General features: G+C 33.2%; 1 protein-coding gene across 1 annotated transcript in view; it reads right to left on the bottom strand.

The window, feature by feature from the left end:
* The window catches only part of LOC145292859 (uncharacterized), a 41,929-nt gene extending 16,043 nt beyond the window's left edge, over positions 1-25,886 (bottom strand). Inside the window, exons 1-5 of the mRNA XM_080138963.1 lie at positions 25,338-25,886; positions 18,982-19,133; positions 14,856-15,057; positions 7,456-7,623; positions 6,389-6,570 (exon numbers count right to left, since the gene is read on the bottom strand). Of these exons, the coding sequence (XP_079995089.1) occupies positions 6,389-6,570; positions 7,456-7,623; positions 14,856-15,057; positions 18,982-19,133; positions 25,338-25,353 (720 nt within the window). The 5' untranslated portion in view covers positions 25,354-25,886. The remainder of the gene's footprint in view (positions 1-6,388; positions 6,571-7,455; positions 7,624-14,855; positions 15,058-18,981; positions 19,134-25,337) is intronic.

The raw sequence follows: 25,886 nt of genomic DNA, 5'->3' as shown, positions 1-25,886 counted from the left end.
AAAACACCAAGTATGCAAATCTAATTCTACCAAAAAAACCGGAGGAGGTTTCGTTCGAGGAAACAATTAGTACCTTGTCGAAAATATTTGATAAAAGGGATAGCCTATTTCACTCTAGATACAAATGTTTGAACATTCAGAAGGCAGAAGCTGAAGACTATCTAGAATATGCTTGCACTGTGAACTGTTTATGCGAATCATTTAAATTGAATGAAATTTCCGCAGACCAATTTAAATGTTTAATCTTTGTACAAGGTCTCACAGCACCAAGGGACAAAGATATACGTTCACGGATCCTAACAATTATGGAGGCGGATCCTAACATAACATTGCAAAAAGTCACTGAAGAGTGTCAACGTCTGATTAACATAAAGAAAGACAACACTCGCATTGAAGAGAAAAATATTTTTAAGGTGCAGCAAGTAAAAAGGCAAGGGACCACAAGAAAGTCCAGGTTCCAAGAACACAGGATCCTTAAAGGATACAAAGACCCAAAGCTAAAGTGTAAATGTTGTGGTAGTTTAAGACACAACAATAAGACCTGCTGGTTTAGGAACAAAATATGTTATGAATGTGGTCTCAGAGGTCACAAGGGAACATACTGTGCCCAGAAGAAAAGACAAGGGACCGATAATGTAAATACGCTTCGCATGAATAAAGAAAAAAGCTGCGAAAGACGGAAATATGTTGATGTTCGGATAAATGGATATCTGGTTACATTGCTTCTGGATAGCGGTGCAGATATTAGTATTATAAATGAAGATATATGGAAAAGGATAGGTCGACCTGAATTAACGAAAACCAGAAAGACGGCGAGAAGTGTGTGCGGCAAAAGATTAGAGTTCAAGGGAGAATTAAAATGCAAAGTGACATTCGCTAACCAGACTCATAAATCCAAAGTGTACGTCGTACCAGGAAAGAATACATGCCTGTTTGGGGTAGATTGGATTGTCCTGTTTAATTTATGGGAGAAACCCATAAATTCGTTTTGTAACGTTTTAACTGCAGAAAAAGCAAACCAAAGGGAAGACTTCCTGAAGGATTTGAAAACTGAATTTCCCAATGTTTTTGCCGAAGGACTAGGACTCTGTATTAAGACAGAGGCAAAATTTGAATTAAAGGAAAATGCCACTCCAGTATTCAAACCTAAAAGGAATGTGCCTTTTTCAGCGATGGACGCAATCGAAAAAGAGTTGGATAGACTTCAACAACTGGAAGTCATTGAAAAAGTTAACCACACAGATTGGGCAAGTCCAACCGTGTATGTAAAGAAAAAAAATAACAGAATAAGGGTCTGTGGAGATTTTTCAACGGGTTTAAATGACTGTCTATTGGACCATAATTATCCCCTTCCGTCCGCAGAAGATCTGTTCTCTAAGCTTAACGGAGGAAAAATTTTTTCTAAGATAGACCTCTCAGATGCTTACTTGCAAATTAAGATCAGCGATGAATGCTCCAAATACTTAGGCATAAATACTCATAAGGGCATTTTTAAGCTAAAGAGGCTTCCTTTTGGATTAAAGGTTGCTCCTGCTATTTTCCAGCAAATTATGGACACGATGCTGGCAGGGTTGGAATTTTCAATGGCCTACCTTGACGATATCCTAATTAAAAGTGAAAATTTGCAAGATCATAAGAAGCATGTAAAAGAAGTATTCAAAAGAATACAGGAATTTGGTTTTAAATTGAGCCCAGAAAAATGCGATTTTTTTATGAAAAAAATTAAATATCTAGGTCAAATAATCGACAAAGAGGGTCGAAGACCGGATCCACAAAGGACTGAAGCAATTGAAAAGATGCCTGCTCCAGATTCAGTGACAAAATTAAAATCGTTTTTGGGATTAGTTCAATACTATGCAATTTACATCCCTAACATACATAATTTAAGAGCTCCTCTTAACGAGTTACTGAAAAAGGGTGTTAAATGGAACTGGAATAAGGAATGTGAATCTGCTTTCCAAAATATCAAAAGATGTCTACTGTCAGACTTAGCATTGGCACATTTCAATCCAGAAAAGGAACTAATACTAGCAACGGACGCCAGTGATTACGGTGTTGGCGCTGTATTACTTCACAAGTATGAGGATGGTAGGACAAAAGCTATCGCCCATGCTTCAAGAACGTTGGTTGCAGCGGAGAAAAATTACAGCCAAATTGAAAAAGAGGCGCTGTCGATAATATTTGGAATTACAAAGTACAATCGATTTCTCCATGGACGATCTTTTATTTTGCAAACCGACCATAAACCCCTACTTACCATATTTGGATCAAAGAAAGGCATTCCCACACATACTGCGAATCGATTACAGCGATGGGCTGTAACCCTCTTAAACTATCAGTTTAAGATGGAACATGTATCCTCAAAAAAGTTAGGACACGCAGATGCATTATCACGGTTGATCCCTAAAAGAAGCGAAAGTTTCGAAGAAACGGTAATTGCTGCGCTTAAAGACGAAAGTGAATGTACAAGTTCAATGTGTAATATGATACGTGAACTTCCGGTAACTTTCGAAAAAATAAAAAAAGAGGCAGTAAATGACATTTTCATTAAGAAAATGAAAAATCAATTGGGATGGATAAAAAAAAATAAAAAGGTAGATCAAACAACGCCTTTTTCCATCTGTGAAGATGTGCTCATGTATGGTGAGAGGATCGTAATTCCACTAACGTTACAGAGGAAAATTCTGAAGGAATTTCATACAGGTCATCCGGGCATTTCGAGAATGAAATCCCTTATGAGAGGATATGTGTACTGGCCTGGTAGGGACAAGGAAGTTGAAAAATGTGTCAAGACATGCAGAGGATGTCAATTAGCAGCTCGAGATCCTCCAGTAAAAACGACGCCATGGCCAAAGACGGACCTACCCTGGTCACGTCTGCATATTGATTATGCGGGACCTATAAATGGTTATTTTTACTTGATTATTGTAGATTCTTTTTCAAAATGGCCAGAAATATTTAAGTTTAGACATCCAACAGCAAAAAACACTGTGAGTGCGCTTAATGAAATTTTTAGCCGTTTTGGAGTGCCAAAAACCTTAGTGAGCGATAATGGAACAGCATTTACTGCTCATGAATTCAAAGAATTCTGTGACTCACTAAATATTCTACATATGACAACACCTGTGTACCATCCACGATCGAATGGGTTGGCCGAAAAATTTGTAGATACGTTTAAAAGGGCACTTAAGAAAAATCTTACTACGGACACAGACGAACAATGTATTCAAACATTTTTAGCAATTTACAGGGTGACACCAAATCCTAATAATAATGTCAATTCTTCCCCGGCTGAGCTAATGTTTGCAAGAAAGATAAGATCTGTCTTCGATAGGCTGCTACCAGAGAAAAAGAAAGTTTTCAAAAAAGAAAACCTTAATACCAAGTGCTTCTCCCCAGGTGAAAATGTATATTTCAAAAATTTTCAAAATGGACGAAATCAGTGGGTTGAAGGTATTATCAAAAAAAGGATTGGGAGCATGGTCTATACCATCCAAGGATTAAGTTTTGTCTGCAAAAGACACAGAAATCAAATACGTCCCAGACTGTCTCCAAATGTGGAAGAGACACCAATGGAAACATTGTGCGATATTTTTGATATACCAAAACCAGCGTGTGTACCGCAAACAATGAATATTTCGCCTGAACCGACCATATGGGCTGGACAGAAACCTTTACCCCGGGTAACGCTGACCAGAAGGAAAAGCGCAAGAAAGAGAAAAGTTACCAGGAGATTAAGCCCTGACCCTAAAAGGAAGAGGTATTTAAGCTAAAATCAGGAAGATTTCAGCTTCAGGGGGAGGTGTTGTGAAGGAACATAACTGGCTATACACCGGTTACAAACTGTATATATATATTGGACTGTTTGGCAGACAGCGGCAGACAAGCAGTCGCAGTAAGACGGATAGTCTTACGTGTTGATTATCAGACTTTCTTCCCCATACTTGTTACTATGTACTTCTATTTACCTTAGGCGAGCAGCCTTACGTTTCTGTATTATAAATAAACCCCATTACACATACCACTCGGTGTAACTCACGTTTGTCTTTATTTCCTAAGTATTTAGGAATATAACAGAAACATATTTCTGTTATTATGAACATAATATTTCTGTTATTATGAACATAATATTTCTGTTATTATGAACATAATCCAACGAAACTTTAATAGAAAAAAATGAAAACTATTGTTTTTATTGTTACAAAGAAAATGCAATGAATAATTATTGGGCAATTTTTATGAAACTTTAAGGAAATTAAAATCCAAATAAAAATAACTCATTGTAAGGTAAGTTTAATGAATAAATATTATTCATATTTAGAATAAGAAAAACAATTTTTTTTTATTTTTAGGATTTTTTTTGCTCAAATAAAGATAGATAGTTTTTTTTTTAAATAAAAAATCGATAAAATTTAGATTTTTATAATAAATTGATAATATTTACTTTTTCATAATAAATCAATAATAGCAAAAGTTTTCTTAAATGACGTTGGTTGCTGCAATCACACTGGCTTAATGTTCTGGCATCTTTTGGCATTTTATGTAAACTGCCCAGAAAATTTCGACGATAATACAGTTTTTATTCTGCATAAATACAAAAGATTGACTGTAAAAGTATCAACTTTGAATATATTTGAAAACATTGGATTGAAAGCATGCATTACATGGTGAGAACTGTGATAAGAATGATATGATGTATGTGTAATGTTTGTCTTAAAGATAGGCTTAGATCTGATGACCTCAAAGGAAGATTAAATGAGAAAAGTAAATTTAAATCAGTATCGGAAGATGTGTGCCTACAGTGAAAGAATGGATGAGAGTTTTTTGCGTTCGTGAATGCCAAACAATTCTAGGTTTATCGTTAAGAATAACATTACACGTCAATCGCATCATTCTCATATTATTTCTCTCCATGCAACATATATCTTCAACTCACACTTGTCAGGTTTTAATGCATCATCACACTGCATACACATGACTGATTGACTCTTCCCTTGATCGATGGTAGTAATATTCTGCTGGTTAGTAACGGCAGAGGTTCCCTGTGCTAATGTTTATTGAACTTACGTCTACACACATTTATTCTCATGTAAATAGTTTGTGGAAGACAAGCATAAAGGAAGGAGTCAAAACATCTATACAAGTGAGAATGTGTGTGTGTGAAGACACTTCTCAACCTATATACTCAATGGAATTTTGATCTACAGACTTAAAATTTGATATATAGCATATTCAGACACGTGGAAAACTTTTCAATCAATTTTAATAAAAAAAATGCTACTAAAGGGTCAAAATTGAAAAGTTGATAATTGAGGGTCATCGGATTTTTATTTGTTTGCTTACTGTTCTATGAATGCGCATTATTATGTTAAAGATAAGTAGGTTTGAAAAAAGATTTGAAAGATCTTGTCAAGCTGGCCTAATGGTTGTCATACTTGACTTAATGTCTTTAGGTTTTGGTTTCAATCTCAGCCTGAGTATTTTCTTTATTTTTTTACTTACAAAAAAATTGAACTATTTAGAAAAAACTGAGATATGTGCATGCACATATCTCAGTTTCTTTATATTCTTTTTAAATCATTTTTTTAAAGGAATTTAAAGTTACATAGTACCGGGCAACGCCAAGTACATTTGCTAGTATATATATAAACAGTGGATAAGTAAATATTACTGATTTGAGGGTGGCTGTTCTGGGAGTCTATGCAACTGTTACCATTGTTGGAATTATTTTTACATATACAATTTGGTTGAAGACAAACGGAAAAAAGAGATACAAAGCATGCAAGTTGGTACTTAATATATTAATAATAATAAAATGTCGGTAATTAATAAAGGAGTAAAACCACAGACATAATTACAAAGGAGAGAATATATACAATAACATATATATATATATATATATATATATATATACATATACAATAAGAAATAAATAGTAGATAGAGAAAATTAATGAGCAATGGTTAAGTAGGTATTACTTTTGTTGTAGTGTTCTGCGAGTCTAGGCAACTGCTACCAGAAGAGAGTTTATACAACTGTTACTAAGGAAGTAGCCTGATAGACACAGCTTCAATGATGGCTTTGAAAAAGTAGCCAGAAAAAGAGAAAAGCTTATTCTAACTTGTACATATGCGTGGAATGAGCTTTCATAACTTCTGCAAAGATGAGCGCATTTCCCTAATGTTGGCCAAAAAATAATTTTATCGAAATAACTCAGATATAATCTAATGGAGATAAAAAGGCCAGATAATTCAATAATAGTATGCAACAAGTGGCACTGAAAGAAAGCCAGAAAGAATAATGGACAATATAAAAACAACCAAGACAAGGATGCCAGTTTGAAAATAAATAAAGGACTTCCAAACTCTTTTTTATTATTAAAACTTACCACGTGAATTAAAGTTTTATTGTCCTTTTTCGAACAATTTAAACTCGTGCCTCGTTCTAGCAGCAAGCACAAACAATTGAGTCGATTGAAACGGGCGGCATAATGAGCGGCTGAATATCCAAAATTGTCTACACGATTTAATTCGCATCCATGTTGGATTAAATACTTGAGACACCGAACACCTACAAAAAATTGAAAAGAAAAACACTTGAAAAAAAAAACATGACTGTATACAATAATACTTAGTTTGCTGCACCTTATCATAAGAAAGCTCCATATAAAATTTTAGATTGGCACAGTAGAGCAGACAGACAAACAGACAGACAGACTAAGAGAAATCTATATATCTATAAAATGAGAATGTTTGTGCGTGAGAAAACTTTTCAACCTATATACTTTACAAATTTTTGAGACTTGAAATTTGATATATATTCAGACATGTGAAAACATTTTATTGGTTTTCATCCAGAAAAAAGGATTGTTAAGGAATCAAAATGGAAAAATTGGTATGCAGAGGTCATGGAAGTTTGATCTATTTGTAAACTGTTTCATGACTGCACATGCATGGTGGAGAAACATAACAGCAGAATTTTTTAAAACACTTTTTAAGGAATGTGTCAAGCTGGCCTAATAGTTATCATACTTGACTCAGTGTTTTTAGGTTTTGGTTTCGATCTCAGCTTGAGTATTTTTTTTTACTTACAAGTTTAGAAAAAAAAACATAATACTTGCATGCACGTGCTTCAAAAATATTAAAATATATTATTTATGTGTATTTTATGACCGGGCAATGCCGGGCAGCTTGCTAGTAATATGTAGATGTGATACAAGTCAAGTGCAAAAAATTCCGATGCAACTAACATTCAAATATTTTATGCAGTTCAACTAACATTCAAATATTTTATGCAGTTCAACTAACATTCAAATATTTTATGCAGTTCAACTAACATTCAAATATTTTATGCAGTTCAACTAACATTCAAATATTTTATGCAAAGAAAAAAATGAAAACTGAAATTGATCATTTTAGTTTTGGTATAAACCCCATACAAAAACAAAAAACTTACTGCCATATTGAGCTGCATAGTGAAGAGGCGTTTTACCAAGGTTGCATGGAGCGTGGAAATTGATGCCATAATTAAAACACAAAAGATGAAGAATCTGGCAATGACTCCTCATTGCAGCCAAGTGAATTGCGAGTCGACCATGCTTATCGCATAACATGAGTTTTGCACCTGAAATGTAAAAGTTTTTATATTTCTAAATTTTTAAAATGAGGATAATTCATATTATTTAGATTAATCAGACAATGTTCCCATCTTGAGTGTCATTCGCACAATGTTTCAGTCGATTTCACCTCAGACCTGCCATAACCAGCAAATTCTAGCTAAGCTATAATAATAATAATTTGTTAATTTCTTTCTTTCCTCTGATGAGAAGAATAGCATTCTTTGAAACTCCATGGAATAAGGATTTCTTGAAAATTGTTTTTGGAGTAGTTTGTCGAACATCAAATTTTTCTTTTCCTTATATATATATATATATATATATATATATATATATATATATATATATATATACTAGCATGGATACCCAGCATTGCCCGGGTCGACATAAAGTTCTGTTTTAAACACACCTACTATACTAACGATATTAATCATTTTCATTGAGGGTAACGTTGATACACACACAACATTTCAAAAGAAAAAACACATAAAAACATGTAAATGTAATCGCCCCAAAAAAGAAGTACGTGATACCCTCTCCACCAGGTGAGATTCTAACAATTAAAAAATCATTTGTTTATGGGCGTCCGAAATGGCTACCCTTAAAAATATGCAAAGGGAATGCGCTATTATATCGGAGCACACTTACACATTTCGGCAGAGTTACACAACCATCATCCCATGCGTAATAGGTTTTTTGAAATTTTTTCACTAGATTATTATTGATTGGACACTAATTAAAATGATTATGAAAAAAAATTAAAAAAACAAAAATCATTTCAGCATTTGAAAGGGGTGCTCACTTTTTAGTTACAACGTTCTGGTAAATCGGTCCCATGTTGACGAAGCAATGTATTGGGAGGTGTACGATATGAAAATTGACAACGGGATGAATAATTATGAAACATTTCTCCAGCATGTTAGTGAAATTTATAATACTTTAAAAATTTCCTTTACCCTATCTCCTCTCTCTTTGCCGTCGATTGTCATTCAACAGTTGACCGAAGTAAAAGATTCCTAAGGAAATATCTCGAGAAAGTTCTTTCACCGGCAATGAACAGCCGTAAAAAAAATAAAATAAAATAAAAATATTAAGTTTTCTTGAAAAAAAAAAAATTTTTTTTTCCTGTACTTCCTAACCATCTACGCTTTTCGTAAACATATTTTTACATATTTTCTTTAATATATATATATATATATATATATATATATATATATATAAACTTCTGTGGACCCTCCCCCCCTAAAAAAAAAAAAACTTGACTTAACAAAAAGTCTTGAAAAAAACCCAAAAATCTTGTAATTACACCTAAGAATTTATGGTGAAAAAAGTAAAACTTTCATCTTCTGAAGGAAAAAAAACACATTTTGTTGATAAATATTTTGCAAAGAAAAAAAACAAAACAAAATATAAAAATAAGATGAATAAAAATATTTTCAGTCCTTTAAAGGTAAGTTTTTGTTATTTTTTATTATTTACATTTGTATATTGTTCCATGTTTGACGGGGATTCCCGAGAATCCGTGTCAAATTATGCAAGAGTATCGAATATTTAAAAATAAAGCAAAACATCTTTCTGTGTTACAGAAATTATTTTTTCACGTTAGAAACGTCTTGCGATTACAAAATTAATTTATTTGGGAAGAGTTTTTTTTTTTTTATCTTTCGAACTTCAAAACTTATATAAAAAACTCATCAGGGGAAATAACTCTACTCATTTCATAAAAAAAATTGATGTTGGAAGTAATAATTCCAAATAAATTTAATTAAATATATTACTAATAAAATTGCTATTTAAAGTGGATGAAATAACAATCTTAAACAGAACACTTAAAACAACTCTCTCACTAGGAACTTGAACTAACATACAGATATTTAGTACAATTGATTTTCCTTAATATAATAAACAAATGAGGTGACCTCTTAATCGTATACTTTTTAAAGAATCATACTATGTATAGAAATAAATGAAATAATAAACTAACGAATCTTTTGTAGATATTAATCAAATTGTAAACAAACAAACAAACAAACAGACAGACAGGAATACGAATTTATATATATAGATATATATATAAACATTAATCTATGGACATGTTTTTCAATGTATTTCCTCTCGTTAGTGTAACTTGACTGTTTCTAGGATTCGAACCTTAGACCATATGGATTATGGTCGAGTGCATTAACCGTTATGCCACAAAGTTCTAGATGACTTTGCATGTTACTTTTATCACTTTTAAACTTATGTCAACATTTTGATAATATGGTTGATAGCATCTACAACCTTGGAGCTCATGGAAAATCTTTTTCCTCAGAAAATCACACATAATTTTTTTGGACGTAAACAAATAAACAAATATATTATTTATTTATTATTTTACTTATAAAACAGTAATCCACGAACACATGTTTTGAGGTACTTTTATAAATAAAATGGTTAACTTCTACTTGCGCAGCTGCTATTATTCAAAGGCAGCATACCGCAGATTTATCCAACATAAGTCCAGTACCAACAGTCAAAAGTTTATAGAAGCTAGAAGAAATTGTAAGAAAAAATAGTGATAGCTAAGAGAGAATATACCAAAACCACCAGAAAATGCATTGAAATGCAGAAATTAGGAACTCGTGATTTCTGGAAAATCTACAACAGTGAAGTAAATAACAGGCAATTAACAATTCCCCACTATCAAACAATCATGAGGTTGTTTGCACAGCAACTGAGAAGGCTAACATGCTAGCCGATCGGTTTGCCTCAAACTCTACATTGGATTCAGCGAACCAATTCCTCCCTTATTTTACTTTGCTGACAGAAATCACACTAGATGATCTGAAAATCACCCCTTTTCCAGTACATGATATCATAAAAAACCTAGACACCTCAAAAGCATGTGACCCTGATCTCATCCTGGGTGTACTATTAAAAAAATACTCCGCTGAGATTGCTCCAGTTCTCTCCAAACTTTTCAACAAATGCCTTAACAAATCTTGCTTTCCTGACTGCTGGAAAACAGCTTCTGTGGCAGCAGTTTACAAGGATTCTAACAAAAGAACTGACCCATCAAACTATTACCACATTAGTCTCCTCCCTCTTTTTGCCAAAATATTTGAGTCCATAATTAATCAAATTCTAGTCCACATCTTACAGTTGCTAAACTTCTGACTGACCAACAATATGGATTTAGGCAAACGAATGAACACATATCCAAAGCAATGGCAGAAACCCTAGAGGAAGACACTTTGTAATGGAATGAGGACAAAAATAGATAACATTCGATGCTGCGAAGACAAAGCTCGTTTCTGTTAATAATTACAAGAAACCTTCTCAACCACCAATAGCTATGGCTAATGATACATTACCTGAAAATACTTCGTTCAACCTCCTCGACTTAACGTTCACAGGGAACATGAGTTGGAATAGACACGTCAGGGGCATTGTCGTGGCTGCTGCTGGGAAGGTAGGTTTTCTTTTTTTTTTTTTTTTTTTTTTTTTTTTATTACATTTTCACCCCAAACAAGGCAAATTGTCACTTTGGTGTAGGGGGCTACTATCAGGGGCAACAACTACTGGGGTACTATGTAGGGATTTGGGCAGCAAGGTGTCGGTTCACGTTACACTTGAACTTCTGCACGTCAGTACTGTTGGGGAAGCAGGGACCTGGAATGGAATTCCAGAGTCTAGCGGTTCTGGGGAAGAAACTATTGGAGTAAAAAGATCTTTTACATCTAGGGATCTCTACAGTGTGGGGGTGGGATTTAGCAGCCTCTCGGGTTTGTCGAGAGTGCTCACGTCGTGGGGGCACAAGTGATTGCAGTTCGTCAGAGCATTCACCACTAAAATACTTGTAGAAAAGGCAGAGGGATGCAACATTTCGTCGATGGGACAGAGGCTGAAGCTTAGATGCCAGTTCAGGGCCTATCAGGTTTGCGACTCTCTTTTGAACCTTGTCAAGGAGCGAGAGACTAGTAGCAGATGCACCAGCCCAGATGTGGCAGCAATACTCCATACATGGGCGAATGGTGGCCTTATAGAGGTACAGGATACTTTCAGGTGTTAGTAGTTTTCTAGCACGGTAGAGAGAGCCCACCTTTCTTGCAGCGGCCTTGGCAATGCCTTCAATGTAATTGTTCCAACTCATGTTTCCTGTGAAGGAGTTTGAAAGATGAACTCTCAGATAAAGAGTCGTTGGCCATTGCTATGGGTGGTAGAGAGGATTTCTTGTAATTATTGAATGAAACTAGTTTAGTCTTGGCAGCATTGAACGCGACCAACCACTTTTGTCCCCATTCCACTACAGATTGGAGGTCTTCCTCTAGTGTTTCTGCCATTTCTTTAGAAATGTGTTCATTCGTCTTCCTGTCATGCCTGCCATAGAGTGTAGTGTCATCAGCATATATACCCATCTCAGAGGCAATGTTGTCGGGGAGGTCATTTATGAATATCAGGAACAATAGAGGTCCAAGGATAAAACCCTGGGGCACCCCCGCATTTATATCATATTGTTTAGATGTACGACCGTCGAGGACAACCTGGATTTTTCTCTTATTTAAGAAGGATTTAATTATGTTAAGTATTCTACCAGTGATACCGTATGATCTGATTTTACTGAGGAGACCCTCATGCCATACCCTGTCAAAAGCCTTAGATATATCTAGAGCTACCGCTCTGCCCTCCATCGCTTTGTCCAGTGAATGATATATACGTTCAGAGATCACAGTTAGGATGTCTGCTGTGGAACGGGCTTGTCTAAATCCATATTGTTTGTCAGTCAGTAGTTTAGCATCTGCAAGATGATGGACTAGAGCATGGTTAATTATGGTCTCAAATATTTTGGCAGAAAGTGGGAGGAGGCTAATGGGGCGATAATTTGATGGGTCTGTCTTTTCGCCAGAATTCTTGAATACTGGTACAACAGAAGCAGTTTTCCAACAGCCCGGAAAGCAAGCTTCATTAAGGCATTTGTTGTAGAGTTTGGAGAGAACTGGAGCTACTTCGGCTGAGCACGTTTTTAATAGCACAGCTGGGATAAGATCGGGTCCACATGCTTTTGAGGTGTCAAGGTTTTTTATGATAGCATGCACCTGAGCAGAGGTGGTTTTCAGATCGTCTAGTGTGGCGTCTGTCCGCATAGGAAAGTCAGGTAGGGGGTGGTTGGAAGGGTCCAGTGTGGAGTTTGAGGCAAACCAACTGGCAAGCATGTTAGCCTTGTCGGTTGCTGAGGAGACAACCTCGTGATTGTTGGTTAGTGGGGGAATTGTTGATTGCCCATTATTTACTACACTGTTGTAGATTTTCCAGAAGTCTCGAGTTCCTAGTTTTTGTGCTTCGATGCGCTTTTTAGTGGTTTCCGTAAATTCTCTCTTAGCTGTCGCTATTTCTTTCTTAACGTTATTTCTAGCTTCTATATACTTCAGTCTGTTTGAACTGGACTTATGTCGGTTAAACCTACGGTATGCATGCTGCTTTTGAGCAATGGCAGTTGCACAAGTTGACGTAAACCATTGGGGAGAGTGGGGCTTACTATAAAATTTTCGCATGGGAACATGCGCTTCGATTGCAGTTTTGAACCAGTCAGTGGTCTCGTTTGCACATTGTTCAGCAGGGAGAGAGAAAATATTTTTCCATGGAGCATCTCTAATTAGTTCCCTGATGGCTTCCCAGTCAGCCTTATTATAATATCTCGTTGTTTTGAGCACTGGCTCTTCAGTTTTGGGTCTAGAGTTTAGGGCGATTTCAACCATTATCACTGCATGATCAGCATTCCCGAGTGGGCTGTGGGCCATCGTTATGCAGTCATCGGGAACTGTGGTCAAAACCAGATCTAGAAGTGATGCATGTTGTTCTTCCTGGTCAGGGAAACGGGTTGGAAACGTAACAATTTGTGATAGGGAGTGAGATATAGTGAAGCTATGGGTTGTGCTGCCCGCTGCATCTGTGTGAGTAGAGAATCCAAGCCAGTTTTTGTGGTGGACATTAAAGTCACCAAATACATGTATTTGTGCGCTAGTGTCGAGGGACAGTGCCGTGTCTATGCTGTCAGATACTTTGTTTATTATGGAGCAGTCCTGAGTTGAGGGAGAGCCGTAGAGAAAATAATAGTAGCTAATATTGTGTTGCATGTTTAGTCTAAAGCACATAAAGGCTTGATCATCTGTTTCTAGGTTTGTTTCTCTAGTCAAGGGAAGGGTATTACGAATGTAAATTCCAAGTCCGTGCATATGTCTGTCAGAGTCCTTACGGCAGAGTGGGAGATATCCAGGCATGTTAAAGTGGTTAGAGGGAATGGAGGAGTGTAGGTTAGTCTATACCGTGCTAGAAAGGTACTTACGCCTGAATGTATCCTGCACCTCTACAAGGCCACCATTCGCCCATGTATGGAGTATTGTTGTCACATTTGGGCTGGTGCATCTGCTGCAAGTATCTCCCTCCTGGACAGGGTTCAAAAGAGAGTTGTCAACCTAATAGGTCCCAAACTGTCAGCTGCCTGTTCTAAAAGTACTTTAATGGTAGGTGCTCCGACGAACTACAAGCCCTTGTACCCCCCTCGATGTAAATACCCCAACAAACCTGACAGCAGCAGAATTCCACCTCTGCACAGTAGTTTCTTCCCCAGAATTGCTAGACTTTGGAATTTCCTACTGGGTTCCTGCTTCTCCGACTGTACTGAGATGCAGAAGTTCAAGTGTAAACAGACATCTTGCTAAGTGGCACTGTATCTTGTTTAGGGTGAAAAAGCAATTAAAAAAAGTAAATAAATAAAATAAATAATATTTGTTTACGTCCAAAAAATATTTTCCATGATTTCCAATATAAGCAGAAAATATGTGAGAGCCACTGAACAAGGGGAGCTAACTCTCACTTAATTAAGTTGGTGAAATAGTGCATCAATGAAAATCATCAGTTTACAGACTTGACTTAATTCAAAGCCTTGAGGATCCATTACGTTGTACTGTTGAGAAAGATATAAGCCTTCAATAGAATAACACCTTATGTTCAATTAGTTGTATGCTAGTAAACATTTACATTAGTTTCAGCATTAAATAACCTAGAGAGGATTAGGGTTGATTAGGGAGTAAACCAAACTAATCAGTTGGTGAGTCACGAGAATCTAGGCATGCCATTTCCTTACGTTTCAAACATTCATTCTCCATATCACAAATGCATCAATCGATTAAATTCTTCAGCGCATACGATTGGATTATATAACGCTTTCTAATTCCACAATATTGTTTCAAAAACTGACCTTTGGCAGCCAGAATCTTCAGGCACTCCTCTTCCCCATTGAAGGCTGCTATGTGAACAGCAGTTAACCCTTTGCTGTCCTGTGCATCAACGTCACACTGTAGTTCCAAAAGACGCGTAAGACAACCAGTGTGCCCACCCATACATGCTTCATGGAGAGCAGTTCGACCACAATAGGATTTGATGCAAGCATCGGCTCCTTCCTACAAAAAAAAAAAAAGTTTTGGTTTCGTAAATTTGAGACAAAGTTTTTTAATTTTGTTTAGAATGAATTTAAGTTCAAGGAAGCAGGAAGAAATTGCTTTCTTGAACTTCCTAAAAACAGGAAGTAAGGTTTTGATTAGAGTTAAGCCAAATATGATGAGAATAAACTCCCTAAAAATGAGGATTAGGGTGAAACCAAAACTGATGATGACGACTATGACAATGATGATGATGACAGTGATGATGATGATGATGATGATGATGATGATGACGACGACGATGACAATGATGACGATGATTATGACGATAATGACAATGATGATGGTGATGATAATGATGATGATGACAACTATGGTGATAATGATAATGACAGTGATGATGATGATAATGATGATTAGATTATGATAATAAAGATAATAGAGATGATGATTATGATAATGGTGATCACGAGAACAATTATGATAAAAATGATGACGACGATGATGATAATGATGATTATAAAGAAGATTATGATGATGATGACTATGATGATGACAACAGTGATGATGATAATAAAAATTCTGAAAAAATAAGAGCTTGGTGTTGGATTGAATCAAAAAAGATGATAATTATAAACAAGAGCAAGAAATAAGAAGGTAGATCAAATATGATGATGATGATGATGATGATGATGATGATGACAAACTTTGTAAAAATTAGATTATGAACACAAAATGGAATTGCTTTTTTTTAATTAGCATAATTTACATTTCTTACTGACAAACAAAATAAATTTAACATAGAATTTTAGAACAAGGATTAAATTTTCCCAATCAAAATAAATTTCCCCTATCAAAATAAATCTCCCATAATCAAAAAAATTCCCAAATCAAAACCAATTTCCCTAGTCAAAATAAATTTCCCAAATCTAAATAAATTTCTCCAATCAAAATAAATTCCTCAATCAAAATAAATTCCCCAATCAAAATAAGTTCCTTAATCAACATAAATTTTCCCATTACAAAATAAATTTCCCCAATCCAAATAAATTTCCACAGACAAAATAAATTTTCTTAGTGAAAATAAATTTTCTTTAATGAAAATAATTTCCACAATAAAAATAATTTCCTCAATAAAATAAATTTCCCCACTGAAAATAATTTCCCAAATCCAAATAAATATCCCAGCCCAAAAAAAAATTCCCCCAATCAAAATAATTTTCTCAATCAACATAAATTTCCCCAATTCAAATAAACTTCCCCAATCCAAATACATTTCCACAGTTTAAATAAATTTACCCAATCAAAATAAATTTCCCCAAACAAAATAATTTTCACCAATCAAAATAATTTTCAAAATTAAAATAAATATCCCAATCAAAATAAATTTCCCCAAACAAAATAATTTTCCCCAAACAAAATAATTTTCAAAATTAAAATAAATATCCCAATCAAAATAAATTTCCTCAATCAAAATAATTTATAAAGTCAAAATAAATTTCTCCAATCAAAATAATTTCCCCAGTTAAAATAAATTTCTTAAATCAAAATAAATATCCATAGTTAAAATAAATTTCCCCAATCAAAATAAATTTCCCTAATCACAATTAATTTCCGCAGCCAAAATAAATCTCCTAAATCAAAATAAATTTCCCCAATCTAAATAAATTTCCCTAGTCAAAATAATTTTTCTCCAATTAAAATAAATTTCCCTAGTTAAAATAAATTTCTCAAATCAAAATAAATTTCCCCAATCCATTTAAATTTCCCCAGTAAAAATAAATATCCCCAGTCCAAATAAGTCTCAACCGGAATAAATTTCCCAAATCAAAAATTTTCCTAGTCAAAATAAATCCCCCAAATCAAAATAAATTTCGAAAATCCAAACAAATTTCCCCAGTAAAAATAAAATTCTCCGATCAAAATAAATTTCTCTAATAAAAATAAATTTCCTCAGTCAAAATAAATTTCCAGTTAAGATAAATTTACCCAATTGTAATAAATTTCCCCAATCCAAATAATTTCCCCGGCTAAAATAAATTTCCCCAATCCAAATAATTTTACCCAATCCCAAATGAATTTCCCCAATCAAAATAATTTCCTCAATCAACATAAATTTCCTCAATCCAAATACATTTCCATAGACAAAATAAATTTGCCCAGTAAAACTAAATTTCCCCTAATGAAAATAATTTCCACAATCAAAATAATTTCTGCAATGAAATAAATTTTCCCAACGAAAATAATTTTCCAAATCAAAATAAATATCCCCCCCCCCAAAAAAATTTCCCCAATCAAAATAATTTTCTCAATCAACATAAATTTCCCCAATTCAAATAAACTTTCCCAATCCAAATACATTTCTACAGTCTAAATAAATTTCCCCAAACAAAATAATTTTCCCCAAACAAAATAATTTTCAAAATTAAAATGAATATTCCAATCAAAATAAATTTCCTCAATTAAAATAATTTCCAAAGTCAAAATAAATTTCCCCAATCAAAATAAATTTTCCCAATCAAAATAAATTTTCCAATCAAAATAATTTCCCTAATTATAATAAATTCCCACAGTCAAAATAAATTTCTCCAGTCAAAATAAATTCCCACAGTCAAAATAAATTTCCCCAGTCAAAATAAATTTCTCCTATCAAAATAATTTCCCCAGTCAAAATAAATTTCCTTAATTACAATTCATTTCTGCCGTCAAAATAAATTTCCCCAATCAAAATAAATTTCCCCAATCTGAAGTAATTTCTCCAGTTAAAATAAGTTTCCCCAGTCAAAATAATTTTTCTCCAATTGAAATAAATTTCCCTAGTTAAAATAAATTTCTCAAATCAAAATAAATTTCTCCATCCAATTTAAATTTCCTCAGTAAAAATAAATATTCTCAGTCAAAATAAATATCCCTTACCGGAATAAATTTGCCTAATCTAAATAAATTTTGCTAGTCAAACTAAATTCGCTCAATCATAATAAATTTCTCAAATCCTGCCTTGACAGAGTACAAAATAGATTTCGTAGCCTAGTGGGGGATGCCCTTTTCTCTTCCCTGCAACCTCTCTCCTACAGAAGAGACGTTGCGAGCCTGTCATTGTTTTACCGTTATTTCCATGGGAAGTGTTCATCTGAGACCCAATCTCTAGTCCCCCCCTTGCCAATCTTTCACAAAAAACACTCGTCTAGCTGAAACCACTGTCAGTAATTTTCCCCACTCTATATCTGTGCCTAAATCAAAATGTAGATTCCATGAACAAAGCTTCTTTCTTAGAAGTGCACGCCTGTGGAATTCTCTTCCATTTACCTGTTTCCCACCTGACTACAACTTGGATGTCTTCAAGTCCAACATAAACAAGTTTCTGATAAACCGCCCCCTTAAGTAAGACACTTTATCAGATCTCCATTACTAGCGATTACTATGATATTATCCCATTGATTACTGTACACGCAATAAACCTTATCCTTGAATGACCTCCAGGCCTTGACTTCCTTGTAAAAAAGAAAAAAAAGTTAAAATGTGCTTTATGTGGGTGCAAAACAGTTGCAGTTTTGATGCAATCTGCATGGTTCTAGGAAGAAAGAAGAAGAACAATACAAATTAATGTGGAAGTAGGCTGTATCGCCCTCCTGTGGCAAAGCATGGCATTGCCAGGATTAAAGGGCGATAATTAAGTTTACCATAATGTTACCAGTTTTGTGTTCATGTGCTCGCTTGTATGTGGAACTTGGTTCCAATAAGTTCCTAGGACTGACTTTCACCTCTTACCTAAAATCAAATATTTTTCGTGAATCTTGGGTAGTTTCTGAGTTTTAGTCAGACAAACAAATTTATACAATAAAGATTAAAATAAGTTTCCTATCAGATATTAAAAAAACAAGCAATACTTCCCTTTTAGGGATATGTATAAATATATACTCAATATTAAAAAAAAAATCTGCTCACCTCAAGTAAATTTTCAATTGTATCCAATTGACCATAGGCACAGGCCTCGAGAATTGGGCTTTTCATCAAAGTATTTTTACAGTTTTTACCTCCGGATGATTCTTGAATTTTCTTGCCATTTTCCATTCTTTTGTTTAGAACAGAACATTTTCCTGTAGAAATAAAACAAAACAAATGAAACCAAATTAAATAAACAAAATAAATTAAACCAAATAAATAAAACAAACAAATAAAAAATAAACAAAATAAACAAAACAAAAAACAAAACTAATAAAACAAAACAAATAAAACAAACAAATAAACAAATAAATAATGCAAATACACAAAACAAATAAACAAACATAAACAAAATAAATAAACAAAACAAAAAACAAACAAACAAATAAACAAAACAAATACACAAAATAAATACACAAAATAAAAATACACAAAAAAATAAGCGAAATAAACAAAACAAATAAAAAATAAACAAAACAAATAAACAACATAAATACACAAAATAAACAAAACAAATCAAAAATAAACAAAACAAATTAAATAAAAAAAATAAATAAACAAACAATTAAACAACAACAAAAACAAATACACAAAAATTAAACAAAAATAAACAAAATAAATAAACAAAAATAAACAGAAGAAATAAACAAAAATAAACAAAACAAATAAACAGACAAATAAACAGACAAATAAACAAATAAACAAAACAAATAAACAAAACAAATACACAAAGAATACACAAATAAGCAAACAAATAAACAAACAAAACAAACAAACAAATAAACAAAAAAATAAAGAAACAAATAAACAAAATAAATAAACAAAACAAATAAATAAAACAAATAAACAAAACAAATAAACAAAATAAACAAAACAAATAAACAATATAAACAAAACAAGCAAACAAACCAATACACAAAACAAATAAACAAATCAACAAACAAATAAACAAAATAAATACACAAAATAAATAAACAAAATAAATAAATAAACAAAACAAATACACAAAAGAAATAAGCTAAATAAATAAACAAAATAAATAAAAAGACATATAAACAGAATAAGTAAACAAAACACATAGACAAGACACATAAACAAAACAAAAATAAACAAATTAAATTAACAAAACAAAAATAAACAAAATAAATAAACAAAAAAAAAAACAAATAAACAAATAAAATAAACAAATTAAATAAACAAAACAAAAACACAAAACAAATAAACAAAAAATAAACAAAACATAAATAAAACAAATGAATAAATAAAACAAATAAACAAATTACATAAACAAAATAAACAAAACAAATAAACAAAACAAACAAACAAAACAAATAAACTAAATCAATAAACAAAAATAAACAAAACAAATGAACAAAACAAATGAACAAAACAAATAAACAAAACAAAATAAACAAATTAAATGAACAAAACAAATAAACAAAACAAATAAACAAAATAAATAAACTAAATAAATAAACTAAATCAATAAACAGAAATAATCAAATTAAAGAAACAAATTAAATAAACAAATTAAATAAACAAAACAAATGAACAAAACAAATGAACAAAATAAACAAAACAAAATAAACTAAATCAATAAAGAAAAATAAACAAATTAAATGAACAAAACAAATAAACAAAACAAATAAACAAAATAAATAAACTAAATAAATAAACTAAATCAATAAACAGAAATAATCAAATTAAAGAAACAAATTAAATAAACAAATTAAATAAACAAAACAAATAAACAAAACAAATGAACAAAATAAATAAACAAAACAAAATAAACTAAATTAATAAACAAAAATAAGCAAATTAAATAAACAAATTAAATAAACAAAACAAAATAAACTAAACAAAATAAACTAAATCAATAAACAAAAATAAACAAGACAAATGAACAAAACAAATAAACAAAACAAAATAAACTAAATCAATAAAGAAAAATAAACAAATTAAATAAACAAAACAAATGAACAAAACAAATAAACAAAACAAATAAACAAAACAAATAAACAAAACAAATAAACAAAATAAATAAACTAAATCAATAAACAGAAATAATCAAATTAAAGAAACAAATTAAATAAACAAATTAAATAAACAAAACAAATAAACAAAACAAATGAACAAAATAAATAAACAAAACAAAATAAACTAAATCAATAAACAAAAATAAACAAATTAAATAAACAAAATAAATAAATAAAACAAATAAATAAAATAAATAAACAAAACAAATAAGCAAAACAGATAAACAAATTAAATAAACAAATTTAATAAACAATACAAATAAACAAATTAAATGAACAAATACGCAAAATAAATAAAAAATAAACAAATAAACAAACACACACACACACACATATTTGTATATATGTAAGTGACTTTGTGTGTGTTTGTGTGTGTAGAATCGTCTCTACGAAACTACTCTGTCAATTTTTGGTTTACAGATTTGAAACTTGATACACATGGAAGATTATGGAGCAAATTTGATTTGATTTTTAGCCAATAAAAATAGCTGCTAAAGAGTTCAAAATTCATGCAGAAATATACATTTATACATACAACTCAGTTGATTTTTAAAGTTTTGATATCCAATATATGATAGTGAATATCACTGGAGAGCTAAATTTTTTGGTTTGGATTCTAGCTGATGGTACCAACTTTTGACATCACCACTATATATTGGGTGCCATATAATGATCAGTGGAGAATTGGCTCTATAATAATAAATATGAAATCTGCATGAATTAAATTATCATATTTAAGCATATTTTATGACCGGGCAATGCTGGGCGGCATGTTAATTTTCTTATCATTTTGTTCTAGCTGGGGATGGGGCATCCTACTGGACGCTAGACATTCATCCACTATATCATAGATTCCCACTGAGAGATCTTTTTAAGATTCTAACCGTCTCTTTAAGTGCAATTGTTTGTACCTCTTTTGCACTTGATTCACAGGGTATATTTTCCAGGTAATTTTTAAAATTCTTTTTCATGAATCCTGTTGCTCCTGCAATTGCTTAAATGATAGAAGTCTTCTGTAACACGATTTCCATGCACCCGGACAGCACCAGATTGTCTTACTGGTAATCATGAGGGTGAGGTGTAATGGAGATTGTTGACACTAGATCAAAGAATCTAGATGCTTTAGCAGAATCATATAACAATATGTAATTTACAAAGATGGTCGAAAAATAGGCCTCTCAAAGATAATTGAAATGGCAGTTCCCCAGAGAAATATCAACAAGTTATTGCCAAATAGACATCTTTTTTTTTTTTTAATTACATTTTCACCCCATACAAGGCACATTGCCACTTTGGTGTAGGGGGCTACTAACAGGGACAACAACTACTGGGGTACTATGTAGGGATTTGGGCAGCAAGATGTTGGTTCACGTTGCACTTGAACTTCTGCACGTCAGTACAGTTGAGGAAGCAGGGACCTGGAATGGAATTCCAAAGTCTAGCGGTTCTGGGGAAGAAACTACTGGAGTAGAAAGATCTTTTACATCTAGGGATTTCTACTGTGTGGGGGTAGGATTTTGCAGCCTGTCAGGTCTGTCGAGGGTGTTCACGTCGTGGGGGCACAAGTGCTTGCAGTTCGTCAGAGCATTCACCATTATAATACTTGTAGAACAGGCAGAGGGATGCAACGTTTCGTCGATGTGACAGAGGCTGAAGCTTAGATGACAGTTCAGGGCCTATCAGATTAGCGACTCTCTTTTGAACCTTGTCAAGGAGCGAGAGACTAGTAGCCGATGCACCAGCCCAAATATGACAGCAATACTCCATACATGGGCGAATGGTGGCCTTATAGAGGTACAGGATACTTTTGGGTGTTAGTAGTTTTCTAGCACGGTAGAGAGAGCCCACCTTTCTTGCAGCGGCCCTGGCAATGCCCTCGATGTAATTGTTCCAACTCATGTTTCCTGTGAACGTTAGGCCAAGGAGCTTGAAAGACGTACTCTGTTACATCTGTTATAAAAGGGATTTCAGACAGGCTTTGTTTTCTATTCGTTGATGCCCAGGTAGTGGAAAAGACACAGACCAAATCCGTTGCATGAAAAGAACTCAACACGACATCAAAACAACACACAGCTGGTTAAAGTTAAAAATGTTGTCATAAGGTTGTGCATATTGTGTGCGCCCAGAACATCCAAGCAGTAGTTTCAGTAACAAGTTCATCACTAAATGAAGATAAGAGTGTAGCCACGAGAACTTAGGGTTAGTCCCATGAAGCAGGATTGTGCAATCCCACCCCGATCCCCATCTGGTTATATTTCTATATTTCCAGTTTCTTTTCATGTTGTACATAAGAATTTGGTATTTTTATATTTCATAAGAATTTGGTATTTTTATATTTCTCTTTTATTTCTATTTTATATGGTATTTATATATTTCTCTTTCTGTTTAACTCAGCATCACTGAAGACACTAACTGAAGACCGAACAGATACTACACCTTGGTCCTAGCCAAAGATCAAGTTTTTTTCTAACTTGTTTTTTATTTGTTTGATATTTTTGTTAATAAAATAAAAAAGAAAAGAAAGGACAAGAGACAAAACAGTGTTTAAAAGAAGTTGTCAACCTAATAGGTCCCTGCACTGTCAGCTAGGCTTCAACCTCTGTCCTATCGACGAAATGTTGCATTCCTCTGCCTGTTGAGTATTTTAATGGTAGGTGCTCCAATGAACTACAAGTCCTTGTACCGCCTCAATGACAACCCCGACAAACCCGACAAGCAGCAAAATCCCACCCCTACACTGTAGAGATCCCCAGATGCCAGAAAGCCTTCTACTTTAATAGTTTCTTCCCTATGGACTGCCAGGCTTTGGAATTCCTTCCCGGGTTGCTGCTTTCCTGACTGTACTGAGATGCAGAAGTTCAAGTGTAATGTAAACAGACATCTTGCTGCTCAACCCCCAACATTGTGTTTCTCCAAATTATGTCCCAGATGTCATCAAAGTGTCACTGTGCCTTGGTTGGATTGAAAACGCAATAAAAACAATTTTTTTTTTTTTAGATATGAATGAATTAAAAAATAATTAAAAAGAAAATATTATCATAGCTGAACATACCCTGCCCCACCCGAAATTTAGATTTATCTTTTTTAAATCCTTATATGTGAACGCCCTTAAAAAACTTGGCAGAATGAAGTAAAAAAAAAAAAAAAATATTTTGGAATTTAGAATGGAGGATCATTTTTGCATATAAATTTATAGTAAAATGATCTCTCATTTCCTGGCTAGTGTAGCGTTTTAGGGCATGTAATCAAATTGCTTTTTTTTTTTTTGCCTATGGGGATAAATTCTGTGTGTTTTGTGGGTGGTGGAGGAAGGAGTTTTACTTTTTAACGCGGTTACCTCTAGTTTTACAAGGGGGCCTTGTCACTTAGGCTTAAAGTAGTGTTTTTGCTAGCAGGGAGAGGTACTTGGACTTAGGGTTAATAGTAGAGTTAAGTGAATTTTTTTTAATGGGAGGTTTGTCACTCGGACTTGGAGTTACTAGTCAAATAAGGGAGTCTTTTTTAAGGAGGTTGCAACTTGTACTTAGGGTTAGTGGTAGAATTAAGGTAGTCTTTTAAATGGTGCCAATTAGACCTAGTGTTAGTGGTAGAGCTAAAGGAACATTTTTGGAGGTAGTGTCGTCACTTGGACTTAGGGTTAGTGGGAGGGTGAAGAGGGGACACTTAGCCACCACTAGGACTTTAAATTAAAGTTTTTTTTTAATATCTCCCAAAGCAAAAAAAAAAAAATGTTTTTTTTTGTGTGTGCAAGAAGATGGGGAGAACTGTCTTAAAAAGCTAGAATAGACAGGAAATGTGAGGCCATTTTTTGTCAACTTTATATGCGAAACTGATCCCCCATTCTAAATTTTAAAACATTTGCTTTTTTGTTTTTCTTTTTCGCCAAGTTTTTCAGTATGTTCACAATCTAATAACAGAATCTCATTGGGTTGGGTGAGGGTGGGGGTGGGGGAAGACGCTCATCTAGAAATACCATTTAGATACAGTTTTTTTTTTATTATTATTAAACATTTTTTAAACATTTATTAATTTTTTATTTAATTTTTACTTTAATTAAAATCTTAAAAAGAAAAAAAATCTTGTTTGTTGAAACCATTTTTTGTTATTTTCCCCACAAATGAAATGGAGACCAGCTGGATTTTTTTCAAGAAAAGTGAAGAAACTGTATTTTATTTTTTTTTTAAAAAAGATAATCAAAATATCAATAAAAATATAAATCCAATTTTGGTTAATTTTCTATTTTAATAAATAGTCGTCAGAAAAAAAAGGGAATAATTCGCTAAAAAATCCAATAAATCTTTAAAGAAACAAACATCGATTTACCTTTGAGAGGATCCATATTCTATTTCCATAGCGACCGCAGGTATTTTCTTTCTTTTGTTTTTTCTTTTAGTTTTTCTTTCGTTCTTTCTTTCGGTTTTGCTTTCTCTCTTTTTCTTTTTTTTCTTTCTTTATTCGCTTTTAAAGAGTTAATCAATGCTTATCCCCCCCCCCCCCCCGGCCGCACATCTTCCAATAAAAACAATAAATATGAAGAAAGAAAGAGTAAAAACAATTAGTGGAGGTCGAAAAAAAAAAACAAAAAAAAAAACGAATTTTACGCACACAATACACAATTACGATAAACAAAAGGTAAATGTTGCCTTACACTACAACAAAACACCGACCATTCTAATTTGTTTTTATTTGGGGTATTCGAGGTCGCTAACAACGAATCTGATAATCAAACTCGCCGCAAATTTACCGTTTGCATGGTATGAACCCCTGGGCCCTGGGACTATTTTACGCCATTTCACCGCCTTCAGTAGTGTTTTCCTACATTAATGTGTTCACTCGCGCATGCACGTATTGAAGTGACTTAAAGCGCATGAA

The sequence above is a fragment of the Euprymna scolopes genome, chromosome 14 (genome assembly GCF_053919585.1).
Source record: "Euprymna scolopes isolate OS-2025 chromosome 14, ASM5391958v1, whole genome shotgun sequence".
Classification (NCBI taxonomy): Eukaryota; Metazoa; Mollusca; class Cephalopoda; order Sepiida; family Sepiolidae; genus Euprymna; species Euprymna scolopes.
The sequence above is the reverse complement of the archived record's forward strand: the minus strand, read 5'-3'. Positions and strand labels throughout refer to the sequence as shown.